Source organism: Symphalangus syndactylus, chromosome X (assembly GCF_028878055.3).
Source record: "Symphalangus syndactylus isolate Jambi chromosome X, NHGRI_mSymSyn1-v2.1_pri, whole genome shotgun sequence".
NCBI lineage: Eukaryota > Metazoa > Chordata > Mammalia > Primates > Hylobatidae > Symphalangus > Symphalangus syndactylus.
This window is the reverse complement of record NC_072447.2, coordinates 155,589,677-155,616,508: the sequence shown is the minus strand read 5'-3', so window position 1 is coordinate 155,616,508 and position 26,832 is coordinate 155,589,677. Positions and strand designations below refer to the sequence as shown.

General features: G+C 45.1%; 1 protein-coding gene across 3 annotated transcripts; it reads right to left on the bottom strand.

Moving 5' to 3' along the window:
• Positions 1–289: 289 nt before the first annotated feature.
• Positions 290–4,934, bottom strand: MAGEA1 (MAGE family member A1). Of its 3 annotated transcripts, none has more exons than XM_055268241.2 (3): positions 4,819–4,934; positions 1,924–1,996; positions 290–1,848 (listed from the first exon to the last, which is right to left on the bottom strand). In XM_055268241.2, the coding sequence occupies exon 3, from the start codon at positions 1,781–1,783 to the stop codon at positions 857–859; it is 927 nt and encodes a 308-aa protein (XP_055124216.1). In that variant the 5' UTR covers positions 1,784–1,848; positions 1,924–1,996; positions 4,819–4,934; the 3' UTR covers positions 290–856. The 3 variants fall into 3 exon arrangements, with proteins under 3 accessions (XP_055124216.1, XP_055124217.1, XP_063491411.1); XM_055268242.2 differs by lacking the exon at positions 4,819–4,934 and adding an exon at positions 2,900–3,009 and having other exon boundaries at positions 313–1,848; XM_063635341.1 differs by lacking the exon at positions 1,924–1,996 and having other exon boundaries at positions 313–1,848; positions 4,819–4,831.
• Positions 4,935–26,832: the final 21,898 nt, after the last annotated feature.

Here is a 26,832-nt window from a genome sequence, read left to right as displayed (position 1 = left end):
TACAATCAGCTCCCTCAGAAGGAACTGCAGTTTCTCAAAGCCCAAAACGCCCCAGCTCAGGGCATTGACACTCCACCACTCTCACCTGGAGCCCCACACCCTCACCCCTCTCTCACTTTTCCTCTACATCTTTAGAGAACATCTCGCCACCTCAATTACGTGACTGCAGCTCCTAGACTCTACGACCCTATGGGTGGGCATGAGTCTGGCTTACCTTAGCATCCCACTACTAACCCAGGGCCTTCCAAAAAGCAGATGCTCAGTGCATGGAGAAGAAATGAGCCAGTGAACAGGAAGAATTCTTTATTCAGATTTAATTTCTCTTACATTCTCAAAGAAGCCAAGGAAATCCAGGTATGCATATATCTTTAAAAATTTTACAGAATAGACTGAGGTATAAAGCAAGAATTGACTATCTCTTAATTTCTTTAGTTCTTTATCTCACCTATTTTACTGCTCATTTTTCACGTTTCTAAGTAAATACTTATTCCACTGCTGTTATTATCCCAATTCACAAAATAGAATGGATTTCCCAATCTGAATAAAACACAAGATTCTTACTCCTAAACTATATACACAGAACTATGTGTGACTGCTGTCATTCATAAACTTGGATGCTGAAGTTCATTCAACCATCCTTTAAAAAAAACATTTGAACAATTCCAAAAGAGAACAAAGATAAATCTCCAAGTCACCCAATAGAACAGAAACCTACTACTGAGAACGCTGACCGCTCTCTTCAAACAGAGTGAAGAATGGGCCTCATGTCACACGAGGCAGGGGAAGCTGCTGGACGCGGCCCTGGAAGGTGCACTGGCCCAGCCCCCCTCCCACTGGCCTTGGCTGCAACTCATGCTCAGACTCCCTCTTCCTCCTTTCTCAAAGCTACTTCACCCAGGGATGGGAAGAAAAAGCGAACTCTTGCACTGACCTTGATCACATACTTAAGGACTTTCGCATAGCTGGTTTCAGCGAGGGCCCTTGGACCCCACAGGAACTCATAGCGTGCGGGATCACTGTCCGGCACCTGCCGGTACTCCAGGTACTTTTCCTGCACCAAATCTTGGGTGAGCAGCTTCCTGGGCTCCCCATAGGCACTGTGCTCCCTCCCATCATACACATCCATCACACTCAGCTCCTCCCAGATTTCCTCCTCAGGAGCACGGCCGCCCTCCATTGCGATCATGACCAGGACAATTATGAGGAAGCCTGTCTTGGGCATGATCTGATCATCACCCAGCAAGCCATCGTAGGAGAGCCCCAGGCAGGTGACAAGGACATAGGAGTGGCCGGTGGGGTCTGCTTCCTTCACGTCAATGCCAAAGACCAGCTGCAAGGACTCGGAGGCTTTGCCGAAGATCACAGGAAAGCAGCTCTTGTAATTTTTGATGACTCTCTCCAGCATTTCTGCCTTTGTGACCGGCTCCCTGGCTCGATATTTGAGGAGCAGAAAACGAACCAAATCAGCCACCTTCTTAGTGAGTACTGCTCGGAACAAGGACTCCAGGATATGCGAGGTGATTGGCCTCTCCTCTTCATGGCTGCTAGAACCCTCATTGGGTTGCCTCTGGCGAGTGAAGTTGATGGTAGTGGGAAAGGCGGAGGCTCCCTGAGGACTCTGGGGAGGATCTGTTGACCCAGCAGTAGGCACCTCCTCCACGGTGCCCAGGACCGGAGGAGAGGAGGAGGCGGCAGCCTGCACACACACCAGGCCCAGGGCCTCTTGTTGGGCCTCAAGGGCTTCCTCAGGCTTGCAGTGCAGACTCCTCTGCTCAAGAGACATGATGAGTCTTGTCAGGGCAGCAGGCAGGAGTGTGGGCAGGAGCTGGGCAATGAAGACCCACAGACCTGGGGAGAGAGGGAGTGTGTGAGAGGCCTCAGCTGAGAACTGAACCTTGGAGACTCCAACAAAGGCTTACTTACAGATCTTCTCCTTGGTGCTCCTCTGTGGCCTCCAGGGAATCCTGCCCTCCGGGTTGGCCTGTCCCCTGAAAACCTGAAGGAGGAAGTGAGAGGGCACTCAGGGTACAGCCGGCCAGCAGAGGTCGATTCTACAGGACTGACAATAGGGAAGTGAGGCCAGACTCTGGACTCCCACGTGTCCTGTGGCAGGTGGGGCCCTTGGTGTGCATTCAGGGCAAACATTCACTGCTGGCATACCCTGTGCATCCTCTGCTCTGTGACCTGAGGACAGTGTCTCAGACCAAGGCCTCACTGCCTGGTTCCTGGAGCTCCTGGAAGAGGAATCCACGGGCCCTCAGGGTGCAGACTGCGAGCACAGCCCTGGCTTCTCAGTGTTACCAGGAGGGTGGGCTGGACTCTGTGACATCCCCACTCTCATGCGGTGGATGACCCCCTCTGTTCTCATGCAGGGCCCTTACATTTTTCCTGGCAGGGCCTGGATCCCACCCTTTTGCTGGTCTGAGAAATCCAAATCAAGAGCTCACATCCATGATAAGGAATGGAAGGACAGGAGGGGACAAACATCTGGCCACAGGTGCCTAGGTCCTTGGGGAAGGGCAGCAAGAGATATCAAAATTCATTGGAATTAATGTGTCCTGGGTGAGGTGCCTGCTTGGTCCTCACCTTGACTCCTGGCAGGGCCTGGGACGCTCCCTCTACTGACCTGAGTGCAGCCTTCTCAGACCAAGGCCTCCCCCTCCCTGACATCAATGATCCCAGGATAAGGGAAGGACCTCGGCAGACGGCCCAGCCCATGCTCTCTGGGGTGACAGCAGGGGCAGGGCTGATTTCTGTGCGGTCTCCCTCAGTGTTCTGGCCCTGGGGTACCCTCAATCCTCCCTCATGTTCCTCACCCGAACGCATGGCAGATCCTGGTTTAGACCAGATGGGGGTCCCTATGTTGACCTGAGTCACCCTCTGAGAATGAGGTTCTCACCTCCCTGAGATCTGGAAACAGGAGTGAGAAGAAGCCACATCCTGGGTGAAGTGTCCAGGGCTGATCCCTTTGGTTCTGGGGTGAGGATTCCAATAGCCTTGTCTGTCTCACTCATCTTTATTCCTGCCAGAGCCTGTGCTTCCTCAACCCCCAATTCCCTGACATGAGTAGACATCCCCCCCTTTACCCCAAGACCCCATCTCCCTGAGGGCTCCCCAACTTCCTGCCTGTGGTACAAGTGAGACTGGAACATACCGCCATCCCTGATCTGGTCCCCCCTAGAGCTACGAAAAGGGGACAGCCAGACTCTGTGCAGTCCCTTCTTTCTGAGCCGGGAATATCCCCAGTCCTCATGAAGGGGACACATTTTGGGCTGTATGGATCCTGGAACTCCTCCCTCTGTTGACCTGAGGCCCCACTTCTCAGACCACAGTTCTGTTCTGTCACCTCAAAGATGCAGGAAATATGGGCCATATGTGGCCACCGTGCCCTGGGCCTCTCAGGGCCGAGGTCCACACTGATCTGGATTCCAAGGTCCCCTGAGTCCTCCCTCCTCTTCCTCCTCGTAATCCTTGCAGGCCTGGGTCCCACCCCTATGCTAATCTGAGACCCCATCATTCCGATTCTTGAGGCCGAAAGTGGCAGCCTCAGTCTCAGACAGGGGTGCGGTGTCCTGGGGTGCTGGGTCCCCTGAGGCCTCCCTCATCTCGCAGTAGGGCCCTCCCTCCGCTCCCTCTGCTCCCCTGAGGCCCTGTTCAAGCCCCTTCCCTCCATCAGCCCCGGATGGGGACATCAAGATCCGAGTGCCTGTCCGCCGTTCCCGGGGCTTCCATGGGTTGACTGCAGGGATTCTGACAAGATGAGGTTGGGGGTAGGGGGTGGGTATGGGAATGTGAGTGGGCTGGCGGTGGAGATGAGGAGACAGATGTGGGTGGGGAACCCTCAGTTCCCTCCCAGGGTCCTGACCTTAATGCCGGGCAGATGCCTGGACCTTGATGCCTGGGCCCTGCCCTTTCCTGACCAACCCTGCCCCGGTCACATAAGCTGTGACTACAGATTGCCCTGTGGGTTAAGTGGCAGTGGGGCGGGGGGTGGCCCAGCTGAGATGTCTGCCCTGGCCGGGTGGTCCAGGGCTGGCAGCAGGGGTGGTACTGGATCATTTTGGGGCCATCTACCTGGGGTGGGTGCCTCCTCAGTCCTCCCTCAGCATCTCACCTTGCCTCCTCCCAGAGCCTAAAACCACTCCCCTCAGTGGATCTCAAGCCGCCCCTCAGAACCATTAAATGAACCTGGCTTCTCTCAGATCTGTGAGGTTCAAGTCAGTGGTTTCACATCAGGCCATCCAGGGCTTCCCTGGGTTGAGAGCGGGGGCAAACCGGAATCTGCCAGAATGGGGGAGGGGACGGGAGTGGGGCGCATGAGAGAGATGAGGGTGGGGTTGGGGGGAGTGAGGGTGGGGTTGGGGGGAGTGAGGGTGGGGTGGCAGAAGGGTTGGGGCTGGTGCTGGGGCTGGAGGGTGGTGGTCAGGTGACGGAGTGGGAGTAGGGATGGGGGTGGAGGTGTAGCTGAGGAGATGGGGGTTGGGCGGGGAATGGGAATGTGAATGGCGGGGAGTGGGGATTGGAGTGCAGTCTTGGGGGCCCATAGCCCTCCCTCTGGGTCCTGATCTTGATGCCTGGCAGAGCCTGTGCCCTGCCCTCTCCTAACCAGTCCTACCCTGGTCACGGCAACCTCTGACTCCAGAGCTTGGGGAAAAGAACCTGGTGTCTCTCAAGGCTTATGGAGCAGGGGTCTGGGGGCAGCCCAGGCTGAGACGTCTTCCCGCAGGTGGTCCAGGGCTGGCAACAAGGGCGGCGCTGGAATATTTGGGGCTCTCTATCTGGGGTGGCGGGATCCTCAGTCCTCCCTCTGCCTCTCACCTTGCCTCCTCACAGAGCCTCGGCCCGGTTCCTTCGGCCGAACTCACGCCGCCCCTCAAAATGGAAACCTCGCTTCTCTCTGCCCCGCAATGCGCAAGTCAGTGGCGTCACATCCGGACACCCGGATGTTCCCTGGCGGGAACCGGATCCCGCCTGGGTGGGGGTGGAAGTGGGCGTGGGGGTGGGGGTGGGGGTGAGGGTGGAATGGCGGGGCGGATGGGCATCAGGGTTGAGGGATGGGGTGAGGGATGTGGGATGGGTGTTGGAATGACAATGAAGTGGGGGTTGGGTCACGGGAGTGGGGTTGGGTCACGGGAGTGGGGGCTTGGGGACCCTCAGCCCTCCTGGAGAATCCTGAGCATGACGTCTGGCAGAGCCTGGACGCTGCCCTCTCCTAAGCAGCCCTTCCCTGATCACACGAGCTCTGACTTCAGAGTCCCCAGTGGCTTAAGCAGCAAGGGGGCTGGGGGTGGCCCAGCCTGAGAAGTCCACCACCAGATGGTCCAGGACTGGCATGAGGGGCAGCTCTGGATTATTTGGGGCCCTCTCTCTGGGGTAAGTGGGTCCTCAGTCCTCCCTCAGCGTGTCACCTTGCCTCCTTACAGAGCCTGGGCCCGCTTCCCTCCACCGATCTCAAGCCGCCCCTCAGACCGAAAACCTCGCTTCTCTCTAACCACTAATGCTCAAGTCAGTGGCGTCACATCTGGGCACCTGGGCTTCCCTGGGTTGAGAGCACGGGTGGAACCGGATTCTGCCTGGATTGGGGTGAGGGTGAGTGTGAAGATGTTTGGATGGGTGGCGTAAAGGGAGGGATTGGGGGTGGTAGGGGGAGGGATGCCAGTGGTGCCCCGGGGCTTAAGTCGTCGTGTTGGTGGTGGTGGGGTTGGGCGTGGGGTTGGGGGACCCTCAGTCACCCCTCAGGGTCCTGACTCTCATGCTTGGCAGAATCTGGACACCCATTCTCTGCCGATTGTGTCTGCTTCTCTCCCACCAAGTCTCTGGCCCCCAGTCCCATGAGGTGGCAGTGGGAGGAGGGGTGTGGTCGTGGTAACATTGCCAGGGTCTTCCAGGGCTGACAGGAGGGGCTGAGCTGGATTCTGTGGCCCATCTACGTCGAGAGAGTGGACCCTCTGTCCCCACTCAGGAAGGTCCTCCTCCTGGCTCCTGGCACTTTGTTGAAGTTATGGGCGGGAGATGCTGTTTCTGCCACCTCTGAGCATTTGCCCAGCTGCACCCATTGCAGAGAATGGCTGCGGGTCCCAGGCCAGGTGCTCCCTGCAGAGTGGCAGCTCCCGCGATTGTAGTGACCTCTGGGAGAAGACGCACACCTTCCCACGGGGGCTTCTCTCCATCCAGAGCTACACTTGGCAAACCTTTTGTCCTCAAAGTAATATGTTTTACTCCCGGGCACGGTGGTTCACGCCTGTAATCCCAACAGTTTGAGAGGCCGAGGCAGGCAGATCACTTGAGGTCAGGGGTTCAAGACCAGCCTGGCCAACATGGTGAAACCCCGTCTCTACACACAATACAAAAATTAGCTGGGTGTGGTAGTGCTCAGGAGGCTGAGGCATGAGAATCGCTTGCACCTGGAGGCAGAGTTTGCAGTGAGGCGAGATCGTGCCATTGAACTCTAGCATGGGCCTCACGACAGAGTGACACTCTGTCTCAAAAAATTTAAAAAATGAAAAAGAAATACACTTTACGTATCTTCCAAGGATATATGTAGGTAGATGTCCAATTATTATTGTTTTTGTATAGATGTCCAATTATTCAAGCTCCATTTGTTAGAAAAAATATACCTTCACCATTATTGCCTTTGTTGTAAATCACCTGACTATATATCTGTAGGTCTATTTCCTAGCTCTATTCTGATTTATTAATCTATGTGTCTATTCTTTGTTAATGCTTATGTCCTCCACCACATTCATATTTTGAAGCCCTGTTTCCAAGGGTGTCCATATTTGGAGATGAGGCCTCTAAGGATTTAATTAATGTTAAAGGAGATCATAAGGGTGGCACCTTGATCTCATACAATTAGTGAGCTTATAAGAAGGGACACAAGAAATCATTCTTGTGCCTACATGAGCACTCCCCACCCCCTCTCCATGCACATGCACAGAGGAAAAGCCAATAAAGGACATAATGAAAAAAGGGCATCTACAAGCCAGGAATAAGCCCATCACCAGTAAATGACAATACCAGTCCTTGACCTGGGATTTCTAGCCTCCACAACTGTTAAAAAAATAAATTTCTGTTGTTTCATCTACTGACTCCATGGCATTTTGTTATGGCAGCCAAAGCTGACTAAGACATAGCCCCAGATAACAGAATATTTCTTCTGTTTTCTCCTAGAAATAAAATGATGCTGACGTTTAAGTCTATGGTTCATTTTGAGTTACATTTTTTATTGTGTATATCTTTGTTTTTAATTTTACTTTAAGTTCTGGGATACATGTGTTGAACTTGCAGATTTGTTACGTAGATATACATGTGCCATGGTGATTTGCTCCGCCTATCAACCCGTCATCTAGGTTTTAAGCTCTGCATACATTAGGTATTTTTCCTAATGTTCCCCCTCCTCTATCTCCCCACCCCGCAACAGGCTCCAGTGTGTGATGTTCCCCTCCCTGTGTCCATGTGTTCTCATTGAGTTACATTTTTATATGGTGCAAGATATGTTTGGTGGTTAGCTTTATGTGTCAACTTGTCTAGGCTATAGTACTCAGTTGTGTGGTCAAACACTAGTCTAGATGTTTCTGTGAAGGTATTTTGTAGATACGATCAACATTTGCAGTTGGTTGAATTTAAGTAAAGCAGTTTACCCTCCATAATGTTGGTGGGCCTCATCCAACTAGTTGAATGTCTCAAGAGAAAAAAACAAGTATTCCTGGAGAAGGTATTCTAACACAAGACTGTAATATAAAAATGCTGTATGAATTTCTAGCCTGCTGGTCCACTTTACAGATTTTTAATGTACCAGACTTCATAATCCCATGAGATAATTCCGTATATATCTTTCTGTTTTCTGTCTCTCCCTTTTTAGATAGATAGATAAATAGATAGGGTATGCATTGAAATTCAGGTTTGCATATAGATATTGTATTAGTCTGTTCTCACATTGCTATGAAGAAATATCCAAGACTGGGTAATTTAAAAGAAAACAGGAGTAATATACTCACAGTTCCACATTGCTGGGGAGGCCTCAGGAAACTTACAATCATGGCAGAAGGCAAAAGAGAAGCAGGCACCTTCTTCACAGGGCAGCAGGATGGAGAGAGTGCAAGCAGGGGAAATGCCACATGCATATAAAACCATCAGATCTTGTGACACTCACCCATTATCGTGAGAACAACATGGAGCAAACTGTCCCTGTGATCCAATTACCTCCACCTGGTCCTGCCCTTGACCTGTGTGGATTATGGGGATTACAATTCAAGGTGAGATTTGGGTGGGGACACACAGCCAAACTGTATCATTCTGCCATTGTTCACTTCCAAATCTCATGTTGTCACATTTCAAAACACAATCTTGCCTTTCCAACAGCCCCACAAAGTCTTAACTCATTCTCAAATTAACCCAAAAGTCCAAATCCAAAGTCTCATCTAAGACAAGGCAAGTCCCTTCTGCCTATGAGCCAGTAAAATCAAAAGCAAATTAGTTACTTCCTAGATACAATGGGGGTACTGACATTACATAAATACACCCATCCCAAATGGGAGAATTGGGCCAAAACGAAGGGGCTACAGGCCCCATGCAAGTCTGAAATACAATAGGGCAGTCATTAAACATTAAAATTCCAAAATGATCTCCTTTGACTCCATGTCTCACATCCAGGTCACGCTGATACAAGAGGTGGGCTCTCATGGCCTCAGCAGCTCCACTGCTTTTGCTTTGCAGGGTACAGTCCCCCTCCCAGTTGCCTTCACGTGCTAGCATTGAGTGTCTGCAGCTTTTCCAGGCACACAGCAAAAGCTGTCAGTGGATCTACCATTCTGGGATCTGGAGGACAGTGGCCCTCTTCTCACAGCTCCATTGGGCAATGCTCCAGTGGGGACTCTGTTTTCCTTCTGTACTGCCCTAGCAGAGGTTCTCCCTAAGGGCTCCACCCCTGCAGCAAACATCTGCTTGGATATCCAGACATTTCCAAACATCCTCTGAAATCTAGGCAGAAGTTCCCAAAACTCAATTCTTAACTTCTGTGCACTGGCAAGACCAGCACCACATGTAAGCCACCAAGACTTGAGGCTTGCACCCTATGAAACAATGGCCTCAGCTGTACATTGGCCCCTTTTAGTCATGGCTGGGACACAGGGCACCAAGTACCAAGATTGCACAAAGCAGCAAGACCCTCAGCCTGGCCCAAGAAACCACTTTTTGCTCCTAGGCCTCTGGGCCTGTGACAGGAGGACTTGACATACCCTTGAGACATTTTCCCCATTGTCTTGGTGATTAACATTTGGCTCCTAGTTACTTATACAAATTTCTGCAGCCAGCTTAAATTTCTTCTCAGAAAACGAGATTTTTCTATTCTGTTGCATCAATGGGCTGCAAATTTCCTAAACGTTTAAGCTCCACTTTCCTTTTAAACAAAAGTTCCAATTTCAAACCGTCTCTGTGAATGCATAAAACTGAATGCTTTCATAGTTATCCAGGCCTCTTGAATGCTCTGCTGCTTAGAAATTTCTTCCACCAAAACCCTAAATCATCTCTCTGAAGTTCAAAGTTCCACAGATCTCTAGGGCAGGGGCAAAATGTTGCCAGTCTCTTTGCTAAAGCATAGCAAGAGTCACCTTTATTTCAATTCACAACAGGTTCCTCATTTCCATCTGAGACCACCTCAGCCTGGACTTCATTGTCCATATCACTATCAACATTTTGGTCAAAGCCATTCAACAATCTCTAAGAAGATTCAAACTTTTCCATATTTTCCTGTCTTCCTCTGAGCCCTCCAAAGTGTTATAATATCTGCCCATTACCCAGTTCCAAAGGCGTTTCCACATTCTCAGTTACCTTATAACAATGCCCCACACTACCTCAGTACCAATTTAGTGTATTAGTCCATTCTCACACTTGGGTATGAAGAAATACCCAAGAGTGGGTAATTTATAAAGGAAAGAGGTTTAATTGACTGATAGTTCCCACATTACTGGGGAGGCCTCAGGAAACTTACAATCATGGAGGAAGTCAAAGGAGAAGCCAGCAGCTTCACAGGGTGGCAGGATGGAGTGAGTGCAAGCAAAGGAAAGGCCAGATGCTTATAAAACCATCAGATCTCGTGAATCTCACTCACTATCATGAGAACAGCCCTGGGGAAACTGCCCTCATGATCCAATTACCTTCAGCTTGTCCTGCCCTTGACACACGGAGATTATGGGAATTATAATTCCAGGTGAGATTTGGGTGGGGACACAGAGCCAAACCATATGAGATATCCAACTGTTCCAGACCCAATTGTTGAATACACTGTCATTTCTCTGCTCTCACCTTCATTTGCATCTTTATTAACAGTTGTCTATATATGCATATACATGTGTATATACTATTGGGCTTTATTCCCTTCCATTGATATATTCCTATAATAATGATAATTCCGACTATACTGATCACCATTAGTTTATAAGCCTTGAAATGAAGTAGGGTAACCTCACCACATTTGTTCTATTTTTTAATGTTTTCTTTGGCTATTCTAGGACCTTTATATTTCTATATCAATGTTAGTGCTAGCCTCCCAATTTCTATTTTAAAAAATCTGGAATTTGGATTTTGATTGCATTGAATCTATCAAAAAAGTTGAGGAAAAATAAATGTCATCTTAATATTCAGTCTTCTGACTCATGAATAAAGTTTGTATCTCTATTTACATATATCCTCATTGAATTTGTCTTTGTAATGCTTTATAGTTTTCAATGGACAGATCTTCTACATCTCCTGTCATATTTATCCCTTTCAATTTATATTTTCTAATGTTAATTTAAATTGTACTGTGTTCGTCTCAATTGCCAATTGTTTATTGCTATTATTAAAATACAAGTATAATGGTCTTAAATCCAACAACATTGCTAAAGTTGTATTCATTCTAGAAGCATTTTTACGTTGGTAGGATTGTCTGCATATAATCTCATATTATGTAAATGAAGAGTTTTTTTGTATTTGTTCCTTTCCAATTGTAAGGTCTTTTGAAAAATCTTTGTTACACTGGAGAGAATCTCAGGCACAGTGATGAACTATCCTACACAATCCCACCCTGCTCCACAACCTCATCAGTGTTAGGTTGTAGTTTCCTACATGCAAACATCCTGCATGATTTCTGGCATGAGAAAATCTGCCTCATTCACCCTACACTGCTAAAATCTAAGCCCCGGTACTACACCTACTGAGTATGGATACTACACTGAGAGGGTCATGACCTCACAGTTGATGCAATACTCATGTGATATCCAGTGAAGCAAATGTATTCACTGAAATTTGACAGCCTGAAAGCAGTGATTTCAGACTGGGGAAAACTGAAACCCCAGGATATCAGGGGAAATTCAGCCAGATATTGGGTGAAAATTTTCTATTTTCTATTTTCCCTAAGTGTCGGCTGGTCTGAGAAATAAAGGGACAGAGTCCAAAGAGAGAAATTTTAAAGTTGGGTGTCCGGGGAAGGCATCACATGTCAGCAGGTTCCATGATGCCCCACAAGCTGCAAAACCAGCAAGTTTTTATTAGTGATTTTCAAAAGGGGAGGGAGTGTACGAATAGGGTGTGGGTCACAGAGATCACATGCTTCACAAGGTAATAGAATATCACAAGGCAAACGGAGGCAGGGCAAGATCACAGGACCACAGGACCACAGGACCGGGGCAAAATTAAAATTGCTAATGAAGTTTTGGGCATGCATTGTCATTGATAACATCTTATCAGGAGACAGGGTTTGAGAGCAGACAACTGGTCTGACCAAAATTTATTAGGCGGGAATTTCCTCATCCTAATAAGCCTGGGAGTGCTACGGGAGACCGGGGCTTATTTCATCCCTACAGCTTCCACCATAAAAGACGGCCGCTCCCCGAAGTGGCCATTTCAGAGGCCTACCCTCAGGGATGCACTCTCTTTCTCAGGGATGTTCCTTGCTGAGAAAAAGAATTCAGCGATATTTCTCCCATTTGCTTTTGAAAGAAGAGAAATATGACTCTGTTCCACCCAGCTCACCAGCGGTCAGAGTTAAAGGTTATCTCTCTTGTTCCCTGAACATTGCTGTTATCCTGTTCTTTCTTCAAGGTGCCCAGGTTTCATATTGTTCAAACACACATGCTCTACAAACAAGTAGTGCAGTTAATGCAATCATCACAGGGTCCTGAGGTGACATACATCTTCCTCAGCTTACGAAGATGACGGGATTAAGAGATTAAAGTAAAGACAGGCATAGGAAATCACAAGGGTATTGATTGGGGAAGTGATAAGTGTCCATGAAATCTTCACAATTTATGTTCAGAGATTGCAGTAAAGACAGGCATAAGAAATTATGAAAGTATTAATTTGGGGAACTAATAAATGTCCATGAAATCTTCACAATCCACGTTCTTCTGCCATGGCTTCAGCCAGTCCCTCCATTCAGAGTCCCTGACTTCCCGCAACACCAGGAGACTTCTGTGGACACTGGGAACAGGAAGTAGGGTGGAAAAATTCCCGGGTGGTAGCCAACTGAGTGGGCTTCAAGATGCATAAGAGAAATTTTTAGGGGGGAAGTAGGATGATTCACACCTCCATATAAACTTAATTACAGCCAGATTACCTTGCAGAGCTCTCTGGTAAGGTGTGGGAAAACTGGATAATGGTGGATGGTGGGAGAAAACAGAAGGAAGCACTGAAATAGGGTGACTCTGGGGAAAGGCTTGGAGGAAATACACTCTCTTCTGCTATGTGACCCTCCCCCCACCAAAGCTGAACATTGGAGGAAAGGAGCAGCACTAATCAGTTTGGGAAGGCTCTTTAGGCATGCCAAACAAATGTCCCCCATTCTTCAACCAGAGCATACTGGCTTCCTCGTCAGATCACCTTCCCCACTCTCCTTCTCTCCTCCCACCATGACAATTCTCTGATGATGGTTTCTGCTATCTAAGGCCCTCACACCCCAGCAGAGCCACTATTGGCTGGGTAGTGGTTTGCTGACCAATCAAAGCTCAGGGGTGTGGCCCCTCCCTGTCCTGGAAGGGTATATATAGGGAAGCCAGGAGGCCTGGAGTAGACCACTGACAGACCCTGAGGTGGTGAAGATAACCAGGAAACTAAGCAATCAGACCAGTTGTAGAACCCCCACACACCAACACCAAAGAGTCAAGGAAGAGAAAGGCCCCCTCTTAACCCAGGCCCAGAAGCCTTATCAAGGTGAGCGACACACCCAAGCTCCTCCTTGTCTTCCCCTTGACTCCTCCCTCCCAAGACTCCTACCCTGTACTTGCCTGGCACAACCCCCACTCCAGCATGTAACCTTCACATGAAACCCCTGGTCCCACTCGTCCTCTATCCCCTTCCCCAAAACCAGTGCCTTTCTGTGATCTCTCTGCTGTCCTTCTGGGTCCCAAGACAATCTGAAAGGGAAAAGGAAGCCTTCGAGGGAGTTCCAGGGAAAAAGCTTCTCCAAAATGATCACCACTTCAAGAAAAGCTGAGCACGAGAGAGGGCCAATGTAATCCAGACACTGTGACCAACTGAATGAGAAACTCAATCAAAATGAGCCACAGCAAGACCAAAAGAGCGAGGAGACCTCCACCACCTGAAGCGTCTCCCTGGGCAGCCATTAATTTCAGAGCAAGGCCAGAGACCTCAGATCTATTTGAGAAGTCTCCAGAGATCTGGCCCCAGATAAACAGTCAATGGGGTCTAGAGTACATTTTAGATCCCACAGGGTACGCCCCATGGTGATGAAAATAAAATGAACTTGTTTTAAAATGATGTGTGGGTCTGCTCCTTCTCGGGTGGTGGGGAGGGAGGAAGGAGGGAAGACATGGTGTGTGGGGAGGGAGGGAGGGAGGGAGGGAGGTGGGTGTTGCGGGGTTGGGGTCAGATGGACAAGTCCTCAGTTAACCAGACATGGAGGATGAGGATTAGGTCAGGATTGAGCACTGGAGACAAATTTCCCCTTAACAGGATGACTTGGCTTCTTGTGAGGTTTCCGCCTTTATGGGATCTTGATGGTGCTTAAATCAAGTACCAAGAACTGGATTCTACCTACTTGTGATGGATAATATTAAGTGTCTACTTGATTGGATTGAAGGATGCAAAGTATGGTTTCTAGATGTGTCTGCGAGGGTGTTGCTAGAGGAGATTAACATTTCAGCCAGTGGACTGGGAGAGGCAGACCAACCCTTAATCTAGATGGCCACCATCCCCTTGCCTGCCAACACAGCTAGACAAAAGCAGGCAGAAGAAGGTGGAATGAGCAGACTTGCTGGGTCTTCTGGCCTTCATCTTTCCCCATGCTGGATGCTCCTGCTCTCCAACATCAGACTCCAACTGCTTTGGCTTTTGGACTCTTGGACTTACGCTAGTGGTTTTCCAGGGGCTCTCGGGCCTTCCACCACAGACTGAAGGCTGCACTGTTGGCCTCCCTACTTTTGAGGTTTTGAGGTTTTGGGACTTGGACTGATCCACTACTGGCTTCCTTGCTCCTCAGCTTGCAGACAGCTTATCGTGGGACTTTATGTTGTCATCCTGTGAGTCAATTATCCTTAATAAACTCCCTTTCGTATATATATATATATGAAATATCTATACATTCATATGTATACATATGTTTATGAAATGTATAGATATATGAAATGTATAGACACACACACACACACACATTTATCTTAGTAGTTCTGTTCCTCTAGAGAACTCTAATACACTACTTACGTTTCACTGTCACAAAATCTTTTGGTTTATATAAACTGGTGGAAGAATCCTTTGCATCATCCTTCCTTACAGAGTCCCCTCCCTACAATCTAATATAATTAAGAAAAAAATTCAAAGTTGATACAAATCTATTCAAAGTAAAGCCAAAACTATCTACTTAAAAACTGCTTTCTTTTTGCACTGAGAAGACTGGATGTACATTTCCCATTTCCATACATTAGAAACACATAGGTCTTTTCTACTATGCATATATATGTATATGTGTGTGTGTGTGTGTGTGTGTGTGTCTGTGTGTGTGTGTTTTATGTACCATCATTTGTTTTGGAAGGTAAGGTGTTATTATTGAAGCATGCTTCACAGGCAAACAGAGAAAGGAAACTATCATTTTAAGAAGAATAACGTACAAAATTTTCACAATTCAGTTTCCAGTTTTCAGTAAATATTATGACAGAGAAATTCATACCTTTTAGCTTCATAATGAATAACATTTTTTACCTTTATGTGATTATGGAAATGTGAATTTCCATATAATAAGGGTTTGCGATGGAAAGCACTGATTCTATAAGCATTTTCCACTTGTTAAATAGATTGTTATTATAGCTTTAAAGGTGTTAAAATTAATGGTGGCTTTGAAGAAATGGGAGCATCATTTGAGAAACTATAAATGAGTTCTGTTGCATCCCTTTCCTAGGTGACGTCAGGGCTCCACTTCATTAGCTAAGGAAGGGATTTCGAGGCTTTGCATGTATACGTTGTAGCTGCCTCCTATGAAATCCTGAAAAATCTGGGACACTGTACAACAGACACAAGGCATTGTCCCACATCCTGAACTCCAACAATGTATTCTAGTATCTTCTATATCCTTTGTTGTTCTTATATGGATCTACCATAAAAGAATGAGCATGCTGGGTGTCAATCAAATCCTCTTGATTTGCAAATGCTCCATCAACCCTGAACAATAATATTTGCATTTATGGGTGGGAAGCTGGTCAGAAGGAAAACATCTTGCTGTCTTTTTAGGAAATCATGTTGGACATGGTTGTATAGCTCTTTCCAAAGAGAAATTAGTTTTTTCCATAATAGACTAAAAACCGAAATAAACCGTGTCTTGTCAGTGGTCACTTTTTGGATCAGTGTACATCATTGCACTGAGCAATTTTGCACAGTGTGTTTCAAAATTACATTCAAGAACTGATTTGCTTACTGGTACCTTATTTTGATGCCATGACATTTCCATTAAAATCTCTATGTCAAATCAGTCTATGGTAACTCTTTTGGCATTCAAAAAAATTATCCATGGCTCTTAAACCGTGTTTCTTTCATCATTTTATGGCCTTTGGGGCTTCAACTACTATTTGCTTGGGAACCCATCTTGACTAGCTCTTGCACTGGGGCTTCCTGTTTTATTGTGATGATTGGCAGACCCATTTCAGGCATGTTCAGCTTTGGAAAGGAATTATGATTTTGAACTTATACAAGCAAAAAATGGGTTTCACTCTTGTCGCCCAGGCTGGAGTGCAATGGCGCAATCTCGGCTCACTGCAACATCTGCCTCACAGGTTCAAGCAATTCTCCTGCCTCAGCCTCCCTAGTAGCTGGGATTACATGTGCCTGCCACCACGTCCAGCTAATTTTTTTTGTATTTTTAGTAGAGACGGGGTTTCGCCATGTTGGCCAGGCTGGTCTCAAACTCCTGACCTCAGGTGATCCGCCCACTGAGATTACAGGCGTGAGCCACCACGCCCGGCCCCATTTCTTTTCTAAGTTCACTTTGTTCACCAGTAAGACGAACTGTATGATTCTCCTCCAGGTCCTCCACATGCTAAAACAAAAAACCAAGTTCAGTTATAACCAACCACTCTTCATCACCTTATAACTGTGTACAACTACATTTCAAAAGCAAAACACTTTAAAATTCCAGTGATGGTCATTATCTATTCCAGATTTAAAAAGTACTCTAAGTGCTACCTGAAGACCAAAATACTCACTTAAGAAACATAGAAATGTGTGAATTTAGTCAATTATGATTACAGTAGGAGGCACAAAAATATCACAATTTGCTCCAAACAATGGGATATTGAAATGTTCAAGTGAAGATATAGCAAAAAGAATGGAAGTTCCATATAAATCCATGCCCTAATTTCATTCATAAGCTTCCCAAACACCAGGTATTCAGCCATTTATTATCCCTGATATTCCATGTAACATGGTTTCCATAGATAGAGGGAATAAAATGCTCTGTGGTATGATCTTGAGTTACGAAAAATACAATTTGAATTTTAAATCTTCATTCTTCATTCAACAAACAGTGAAATCATGCCTACTACAGAAAAGTTAGGATGTCATGTGCTATGGTGGCATTAAATGTGAACACATGATCTTTTCCACATTTCAGTGACTTGAGGAAACATGTAAACTGAAGTCATACAAAAATGTTACAATAGACATGGGAGGGCAACTTGCTGGCACTGTACAGTGGACAATGGAGATCAATGCCTACTTAGTTGGCAAAAGAATTAGATTTCGATAGGTTAGCAAAAGGAGATAAAATTTTTATGGTGGAAGGGCATAAATAAAGCCTGGAAATAATGGTGAATTATTTCACAGAAGGCTATCAACCTGGAGGGACGACAGGAAGGAAATAATGTAGCAAATGAAGGTTTTTTTTTTATACCTTAAGTTTTTAGGGTACATGTGCACAACGTGCAGGTTTGTTACATATGTATACATGTGCCATGTTGGTGTGCTGCACCCGTTAACTCTTCATTTAACATTAGATGTATCTCCTAATGCTATCCCTCCCCCCTCCCCCACCCCACAACAGGCCCCGGTGTGTGATGTTCCCCTTCCTGTGTCCATGTGTTCTCATTGTTCAATTCCCACCTATGAGTGAGAACATGCGGTGTTTGGTTTTTTGAAGCTGGAAACCATCATTCTCAGCAAACCATCCCAAGGACAAAAGCAAATGAAGTTTTAAAAGGAGGTCATGTCAAGGCAGAGGTGTCTCTGAATATCCATGAATTTAGAATGTAAAGCTCATGACAGGTTGGGAAGAGGGAAGGGCGATGTCTTAGGAAGATAAGATTGCAGACCTATGAAGGATGTAAAGAAGAAGAGAGAACTCAGATGAAATTTTAATAGCATAAGTGAGGAAGGATGAGGTCCTGAACTAGGGCAGCAGCAGTGAGAATCTAAACAAAAAACTTAAAATAACCTTGAAGAGGTAAAAATGGCAGGGCCTAGTGATAGATAGCTGGATGGGAAGGAAAAGGAAATGCAGAAGACTAAATCATCATGAAGTTTCCACCCTAAGTGGTGACATTTAGCACTAACATTGAGAAGATCTTATTTCCCAAACATGCATAACAATTGGTACATGGTTCTCAGAGACCATTAAACAACACATCCTCTACTTAGAAACACTTGAATAACAACTGAGTGTGCGTATTACATATATGTATACAAACATGTAGTATATGTATCATAGTAAGCAATGTAAAGAATGACTATCCTGAAACTTCTTTTCCTGAAACAATCCCCTCAGTTTAGAAGAGTGAATTTTTAACAAGAATTTGAACAAGATTGTTTTAAAAACACTCCAAATTTATAAAATGAATAGGAATGTACACCATTCCATAGAAACCTAAATAGATATATACCTGCATGATTAAGAGGTCAGTATCACTGAGGACAACTTGCAAAAGTACAAATGTGACAGGAGACAATTCTCAGTCACAAAATGTTAATTCTTTCCTGGCTTTTTCATTCTGAACGCATCTGGGCCCTGTCTTATGATAGTAACTTGGCAGAGAAATCAATTTGTAGTCACTTCAATAGTAGTGAAAGCAAATATGTCATGAAATAATCAGGAAATAAATTTGAAATAAAAAATACCCATTTGTTACAATTGGGTGCCTTCTCTTTGAGAAACATTGGCACTAGAAAGACTATTAAACCACATCCAGAAATGATGTAGAAACTTCTTGCTTTCATCTATTGCTACACCAGTAAAAACTGTCGAGCAAAAGAGTCATGGTGTTTAGTCATGTAAATAAAGTGTGAATAGCCAACATGATATGTATATTTCTGGGTGAAATTGCCAAGTTACCGTTTCCTGTTTTGGATTACACCAAAAACAATTAATGAATTCTAAAAGTAAAAATACATTTAGTTCTTACATTAAAACAATGATATTAACATGGAAAATGCTTAAGAATTTTATAATCAAAGTATTTTTAACACTATTTTGGAAAGGAAAACAGTTTTTTAAATTTTCAATATACATGTAAAGTCTTATGAGAATATGTTGTGTAACCAAATACCACTGACCTGACCTGTAAGAATTCCTCACATAATGCATTAAATGCTTTTGTTCTCTGGCCCTCAACAATTTCAGGTTCTTGAAAAGTCTTTTGTTGCTGTTGAGAAATATGCTCTACAAATATACAAAGAAAACTCAATAACAATTCAAGTAAAATTTAAAATTTATCAAAAAACAATTCTCTGTTAACTTAAAGCTAATAATTTTGAACTTAACATTTAAAAATATTTTTTCTTATTAACAAATACTATGACCAAGTTTATAAAATTTGTGTCCAACAATAATATACAAAAACTATATAATAATCCTATCACGCATTTTTTATGGAAATGTTCTTTTTAAATAATATTCTACAAATACGTTTTAGTCCTTGATGCTTTCAAAGCCCACACACGTAATCCTTCCAATAAAGCTGGTCTTTCTGTTCCACCACCAATGATCTTGACATTTCCTGCAAATTAACCACTCACATAGCCGCATCCTAGATTTTGACATTCCTGCGAATCTACAATATCTACATAACATTAATAAAAGCAAAGTTGTACTACAGGAACCACGTGTCAGATCCTGTTCTGAACCATTTTAAATACCTTATTATAGAAAAATTCATTTAACACTCAAAACAACTCTGTGAGGTAGATACTCATATTATGCCCACAATATTAATGGAGCAAGCTGGGACACAGAAAGAATTTGATCATGGTTTCCCAGGCAGCAATGGTCGAACCACACTTAGATTCTAAACAGTGGGGGTTGAGTCCGGGCTTTTGGCCACTACACTATGCTATTTCCCCATGTATCCAACATGCGACAACTAACGCCCTCACATTGTAGGTCACTCTAAGCACTACAGCTCAGGAGTCTATCAGGAACTGACGCCCGTGGAACAGAGCACCTTTCACTGTCCAACACTGGAGTGCCCAACATTCCCTTTCTTCGTTCCCAGATTAAGTTCCATGGCCACTCACCATAACTCCATCCTTGTGTATGTGCCCTGCCAGCTTCTCCCTCTGTCACGGTGCTCAGCCAAACGCCAACCCAGAAAAATCCAACTCTCCAGCTGCCCTAACACAACCATGCCAACAGATCTCAAAGTCGTGTTTACGATGACACTAATCTAATTGGCACTCCCAATGCTGCTTGGCAATTATATTCCCCTAGTCCACTCACTGGCCCAGTCTCAGGAAAAAAAATTCTAGTCCTTCTTCTCTGCCCTCCTGCCCCATCTCTACTTGTCACTGATGATCTTTCTATCTCACTACAGAGACAGAAGCAACCCACATGGTACATTCAATGTCCGAGCATCACATCTCCACCCACCTTTGTCCATCAGTGCTTACGCACTCGACTTTCTCTCCTGTTTAAATGCATGAACTACTATTCCTTCCTGAAGTCAACTTGCTCCCCTGTCCACTAGGGCCTACTGCTTCTCAAGAACATCGTTCAGCACTTTCTCCTCCTCTTTTCAACATTTCCAAGGTTTCCCTCTATATTGTTCCTATCAGCATACAACATGCCGGTTCTTCCGTAATCACTAAGAAAACCACAAAAACCTCTAGCTACTCCTTTTTGCTTCGGGTTACTACCCCAGTTCTTTTTTCCCAGTTGTTTCTTGTCCTATCCAATCAGTCCTTTGCACCCACCATTCCACCAAACCACTCTTACTAAGGATATCAAAGGGCATCCATATGCCAAGTCCCCCTCCTTCGGCCTATCAGCAGCACGTGATGAGCTGGTCCTCTCTCCTTCTAAAAGGTCTTTTTTACTGTGTTTCGACTGGTTTTCTTTTACTTATTTGTTCACTCATTCTTGGGCTTCATTACTGATGCCCCAATTCTGCAGGAGCTCAAAGTATTGAAGGAACCCGGAATCAGTCTTTAGACTTCCCTTTTTTGTTTACAGTCATTCCCTAGGTGATCTCTCCTAATCTCCTTGATTAAACGCAATCTGTGTGATATTAATTCCCGCTCTGGTGTCCTCAGCTCCTACCACTCTCCTGAACATGAGGCTCATATATCCAGGGTATATTGCTTATCCCCACTTGACATCTGCCCTAAGGTGCTTCATATGCACCTCAACTTTAACATTTCCAAAACTGAGCTGATCAACCAACACTCATAATTTCCTTATATGAACAATCCCTTTGCTTTTGGATAAGAAATGTGTGATCTTGGTACAATCAAGGCATGGATGAAAAAAGAAGGCTAGTAAATGTAAGACGGAAGCTATCTTAACATGCCTTAGCTAATATAAATTAAGGAAGATTTATTGTATTATAAATTTTCCAGAAAAAAGTGCATTTTTCTCTGCAAGTGTTTTAGTTTTAATTTTCTCTTTTTGAGTAGTATATAGGTTGAGATATCACAAATAGACTTAAGTTGGATATTACACTCCTTTATCATCTACGATTTTCAAACAGGAATACTTCATTTTCCTCATTTTCTCACAATAAGAATTCTGTACAAAAAAATATATACTGAACCCAATTCAGTGAAGCTTACAAATTATTTACACTATAACATTAGTCTTTGTCTGTGTAATTGAATACAAATAACTATTACAAGACTAAATGGAAAATACTCATTAAAATTTTGTTTAAAATTATTTTGCTCCCACATATTTACGTCCATAAAGGTAATGTTGGTTCAGCAGTATTAAAAAGACACCTAGCATGAACAAATGGGCATCATTTCAAAACGAAAGATTATTTGCCTCATTTTCATCTGTGAAAACTTACAGTGACAGATAGCTCAATATGGAAAACATTGTTTCGAAGATGTAATAAGCAGTTAAAGAGCAAAGGTGTCTGTTTTCTACAACTTGTAAAAAGGGTCTCATGGAGAGCCTATAATTTTTTTATGGGAAAACTTTTCTGAAAAATAATTTTTAATAAATTAATAAAATGTACTCTAACTCAAGGATATGTTTAGATGGACCATGGTTAGAATACATTATATTAACCAACTACAATTATTCCATTTTCAAAGGAATAAAAATAAATAAATGATAAACTAAGAATGGTATTTTTAAAATTTAGCCCGGGAGGCTTTTAAATCAATTTGACTAAGAAAAACGACCACAGAGAGTCTAAGGAAATTAATATTTATTCAAGAACACTTCCTGGATAATTTCATGCAGATTTTCATATATCATTTCTCCCCAAATTGCTGCAGATTGTAAGTTTGCAAAATTGTAAAATTTACAATCTGTAACATCGTAAATTTTTTAAGTATTTCAAACAATTCTTTGCTAACCATATGACTGATCCTATGTTATGGACCTACCGTCAGTAGTTATTTTCCAGTGCTCAGGAGGGAGCTGTATTACTATACAAATATTTTGTAAATCCAGTTTACTGTCTATAACAACCAATTAATAAGACAGCTCACACATCAAGCACATTTTCATCACAAAATACAACAAAGCTTTCAACATGTATCTGCTCACATTTATGATCCAAATAGAGGAGACAAAACTTGAGTATGACACGGTTAAGAGTTTGTCCTTTTACATAGTTAATTTAACTGATAGCTGAGGTATCCATTTAAAACTTAGTTGTTTTTGGTTGTGATCACACATCTCTCACATGCCAGCAAAGTTGCCTGAGTTCTCCACTACAGAGGTTATTAATGTAAACATAACAATAAGAGGCTATTTTAGAGGCCTCAATTTGCACTGCCCACCCCAAGAAACAAATGGGAAAGTCTTATAAAATAACTAGAATAAGAAAATAACAATGGATATGAAAAACAGATATATCACTTACTATCTGACACAATGTGGAATATATATTATTTGTAAATTATTTTCTAATATTCCACAGTGAATAAAGTAAAAGCATTACTCTGCCTAACCATTGTGTGTACCATCCACTTCACTCAACAATTTAAAAGGGTAAGGAAGGAAATCTGTGGAGCTGAATCACACTCAATCCTTATGTGGCATCTTGGATAGGAGAACAAAGCATTAAATAACACTAATGCAGCCACCTCATTAGCATTTCTTGCTATAAAAGATATATGGCTGACAACAATATTCTTGAATTACAAGTATCTCCCAAACACCTACAAAGCTTTCTCACATATTTTGAAATTCATTCCTGTGAATAAATTACATTGTTTTTTTCACTAGGTGTGAATAAGATACCACGCTTGTATTGTAGGGCATGCCTGATGCCCAGTGTTTTAAACACAAAATGTGCCACGAGTCAAAGTTGATTTTTCTGAACTTACTTTATTAGGAGGCACAATTACCACATGTCTTCCTCATCTGTTTCTGCAAAATGACTACTTTCAGGATGGCTGTGCATTCCTGAATTCCACGCTGCATTGAAAATTTTGAAAGGCAAACATTTTTAGAGGAAGGATTCTATTGTGGACATTTTTTCACATGGAAATGTACTATTTGTGGATTTGTATGGCTGTTCGCCAATTAAAGATTTAAAGCAGACCTATACACGGAGTCCCTTAAGCCCTGACCATTTTACAGAGACATTTTTGCAAGCCTTCCAGGATTGAAGTTATAATTAACAATGCACTGCGGATCAGACCCCTTGGACGTCACGGACTGCACACATCCAGCAGAGCAGCTCTAAGGGCATCTGTAACTCTGCTGTGGGGCAGGAGCTTCCCATGGGAAACCTAAAGCCCTTGAAACTGCTTTAGAAACCTACGGCTTCTTAGCATATGCAAGGTGGGCACCAAAGTAACGAGGGTGCCACGGGCTGCCCATGTGCTCCCCACGACCCGGTGCAAGGAGATGACAGACCGTCCCCTTGGGCGGGCACCTGTTTCCTTGACCCTTCATTCCATTTTTACGTCCATGCCCCGTTTCCTGGGCTACCATAAACTGAGTTTACACCAGGGCCTTGTCAGCCTTCCTGACGCACTTCCCGTCCATACACATTATGGCTAGCTCTCCTGGGAGGCTAGAGACGACTCCTGAACCTCGTGAGTGCAAAGACACACTAAGGAACCCAGGTGTGTTAAATGAGAGCCACCGGGGAGGTTCACAGGTTGAAGAAGAGTGGGGCTGGCATGCTCCGTGTCTACTGGTGAAGCAGGAAAGGGCAAGGGAGAAGATGCCAGTGTCCCCACCTGTCCCGTTGTGTCCCATCCAGCCCTTCCCTGGGGCTGCCTGCAGAGCTCACACCTGCTCCGCACACCTGAACTCCAGGCCCTGTGCTGAATTCTTGCCTTGCCCCTGGGACAGAGATTGCCCCTGCCCCGGGTCCCCAAGTGACCCCGTGTTGGTCGGGAGAGCTGTAGGGTGACACAGGACCTCCCCAGCCATCTGCATGGGAATGAATCTCTGTGCACCCATCCTCGACAGTCAGGTGTTGGCACTGCCCTCTCACCTGCCTGGCCGCCCAGCAGACCCCCGGTGACCAAGTGTCCCATCCAGATGGGTGGCCAAGCAGGAGGAACACACGCGGACTCTCCCCCAGCCTCCAGCACATGCACAGAGCCCAGTGATGCTCCCGGGCACTGGGCACCACCTGGACCCCTCGATCTCCCTTCCCTGGCCCATGCCAGCCTGCCCCTAGGGGACTCTCCCTGACCCAGGCCCCAGGTGACGCTGGGGTGATTTCCTCACAGGTCAGCCTGAGCTGCCCCAAGATCCACACTCTCGTCCACTGAAGACCTCGGACTACACGGTCCCAGTCTCCCCTCCAGCCAGGGCCTCTCCTGAGGTACCCTCGACCTCTCCTCCTCACAGGACCTCCAGCACCTGGCACCTTGATGCTCCTCTGAGGGCCTGGGTCCTTGGTCCTCGCCAGAGCAGCTGGCCTGACTGTGGGTGCCCTTTGCTGATTGGCTGGCTCAGTGCATGTGGGAGGTGGGGCTATGTGGAGCCACGCCCCCACTGGGCATGCCTTCCCCTGAGGGATGGCCCATGGCTGCTGTGGACTGGACTTCCACCCCTACGGTCCTCCAGCTCCTCATCCTGGGGAAGGACAGAAGGACCTGGGAGCAGAGTGGGGAGCAGCTACTGATCCTGCCTTGAGAGGTGGAGGCCATGTGGCTGTGGCCTAGGACCTTGTACCTGGACTCCTTCCAGCCACCCTTCCCCTTTGGGAGAAATGGCCATCACCCTGGAAGTGGGGCCCAGGCTCCCTCCCATGCCCTGTGTGCTTCCAACACGCCCAGCTGCATCCCAGGCATTCCTGCTGTGGGTCCCGTGCACCTACCACATCACAAGACCTGCTTCCTTATCTCTGTAGGATTCTGCCCCTTCCTCCTTAGCTCACCGTTGAGTCACTTAGGGTGCCTATGGGGTGGCAGGTGCCGTCCTGCCCTCATCTCCCCTGTTGCATCAGGTACCCGTGTGGGGCCACTCCACCCTACATGCGTCCATTTCCTGTCCATTCACTTCTGGGCAGGCTGTTGTGAAAGAGGCTGCTCTATTGTTGTGGTTAGGGCTGTTGTGAAAGAGGGCCACTCTGACTTTGATTAAATGTGTGGTTACCTGTAGACATGCTGCTTTCATTTCCCCTATTCCATCACCTACCTCTGTGGGGCTAATCTACAAAAATCCGCTTAGTTTTCTGTCTATGGACATGTCAGTTCTTTCCAGTGTCAGACCCTTCTAAGCAAGGATGCTATGAAGAGTGAGATGTCTGGCATACGTGCCAAAGGTTTACACGGTATAAGAGAGTGGAATTCCTGGACTCAGGGAATATTCCCTAGTGCTCAATTGTTTCCAAGAGGCATCCCCCACCAGAAGAGTGTGTTCCCACTGTTACACAGACTCACTGGTGGAATAGGCTTCTCGCTTAATGTTGCCATTCTAGTGGGTGTAAAAATGACATGGATTTGGGATCTTGCATTTCTCCAGTGACTAATAAGACTAAGTCCTTTTTCTTGGCTGTTTGCATATCCTTTTACAGTACAATATCCATGTTGGTGAATTAACCATTTTTCACTTTAATAAGGTGTTTTTCTTCCAGTTCTTATATATTGTGAGACTAAGCTTTGTAACCGTGTTTTCCTGTGCCTTTTATAATAAATTTATGTTTTCTCTGAAGTCATAAAAAATTCCCCTCTATTTTCTAATAAAGATTGTGAGATTTAATTTTGCATATTTTTTTAACCTTTAAGTTCAGAGGTATATGTGCAGGTTTGTTATAGGGTAAACTTGTGTCATGGGGCTTTGTTGTACAGATTATTTCATCGCCCACTTATTAAGCTTAGTACCCATTAGTTATTTTTCCTGACTTACCTACAATTGATTTTTGTGCCTGATGTCAGGTAGAGAACCAATTCCTTTTTTCCTTCCTGTATAGAAATTCGGTTTTCTTGTCCTCATTAGTTGAAGAGCATACACTTTCCCCATTATCAGCTTATTTACTGCAAAGTCCCTCTTTGTCCCTGCTGATTTGAAATGCTACCTTTATCATACTCCCAATTTGCAAATATTACTGGGTTGTCTTATCACTTTCTAGAATGTTGCCTTGGTCTGTCTCTCTATTCCCATGCCAGTGAATACCACAGTGTTTTAATTATGGAGGCTGGGTGTATACTGTAATATGTTTTGGGCCAGTTTTCCCTTATAGCTCTTCCTTTTCCGTGACTTTGTAGCTATTCTTGCCTTTTAAAATGGGCATTATAGTATCATCTTCTTCTCTCCAGGAAAAAGGGAAAGTTGTTGGTATTTTTATGGAATTGTATTAAACTTATAAACTCACTTAGGGAGAACTAACATCTTGATGATGCCGTAATGTCCTAACACTGAACAAACGATTTCTACCCACTTGCCCAAGTCTGCTTTTGTGTCTTTTTAAAAGGCACTGTATAGTGTTTTGAATATGTCTTAAT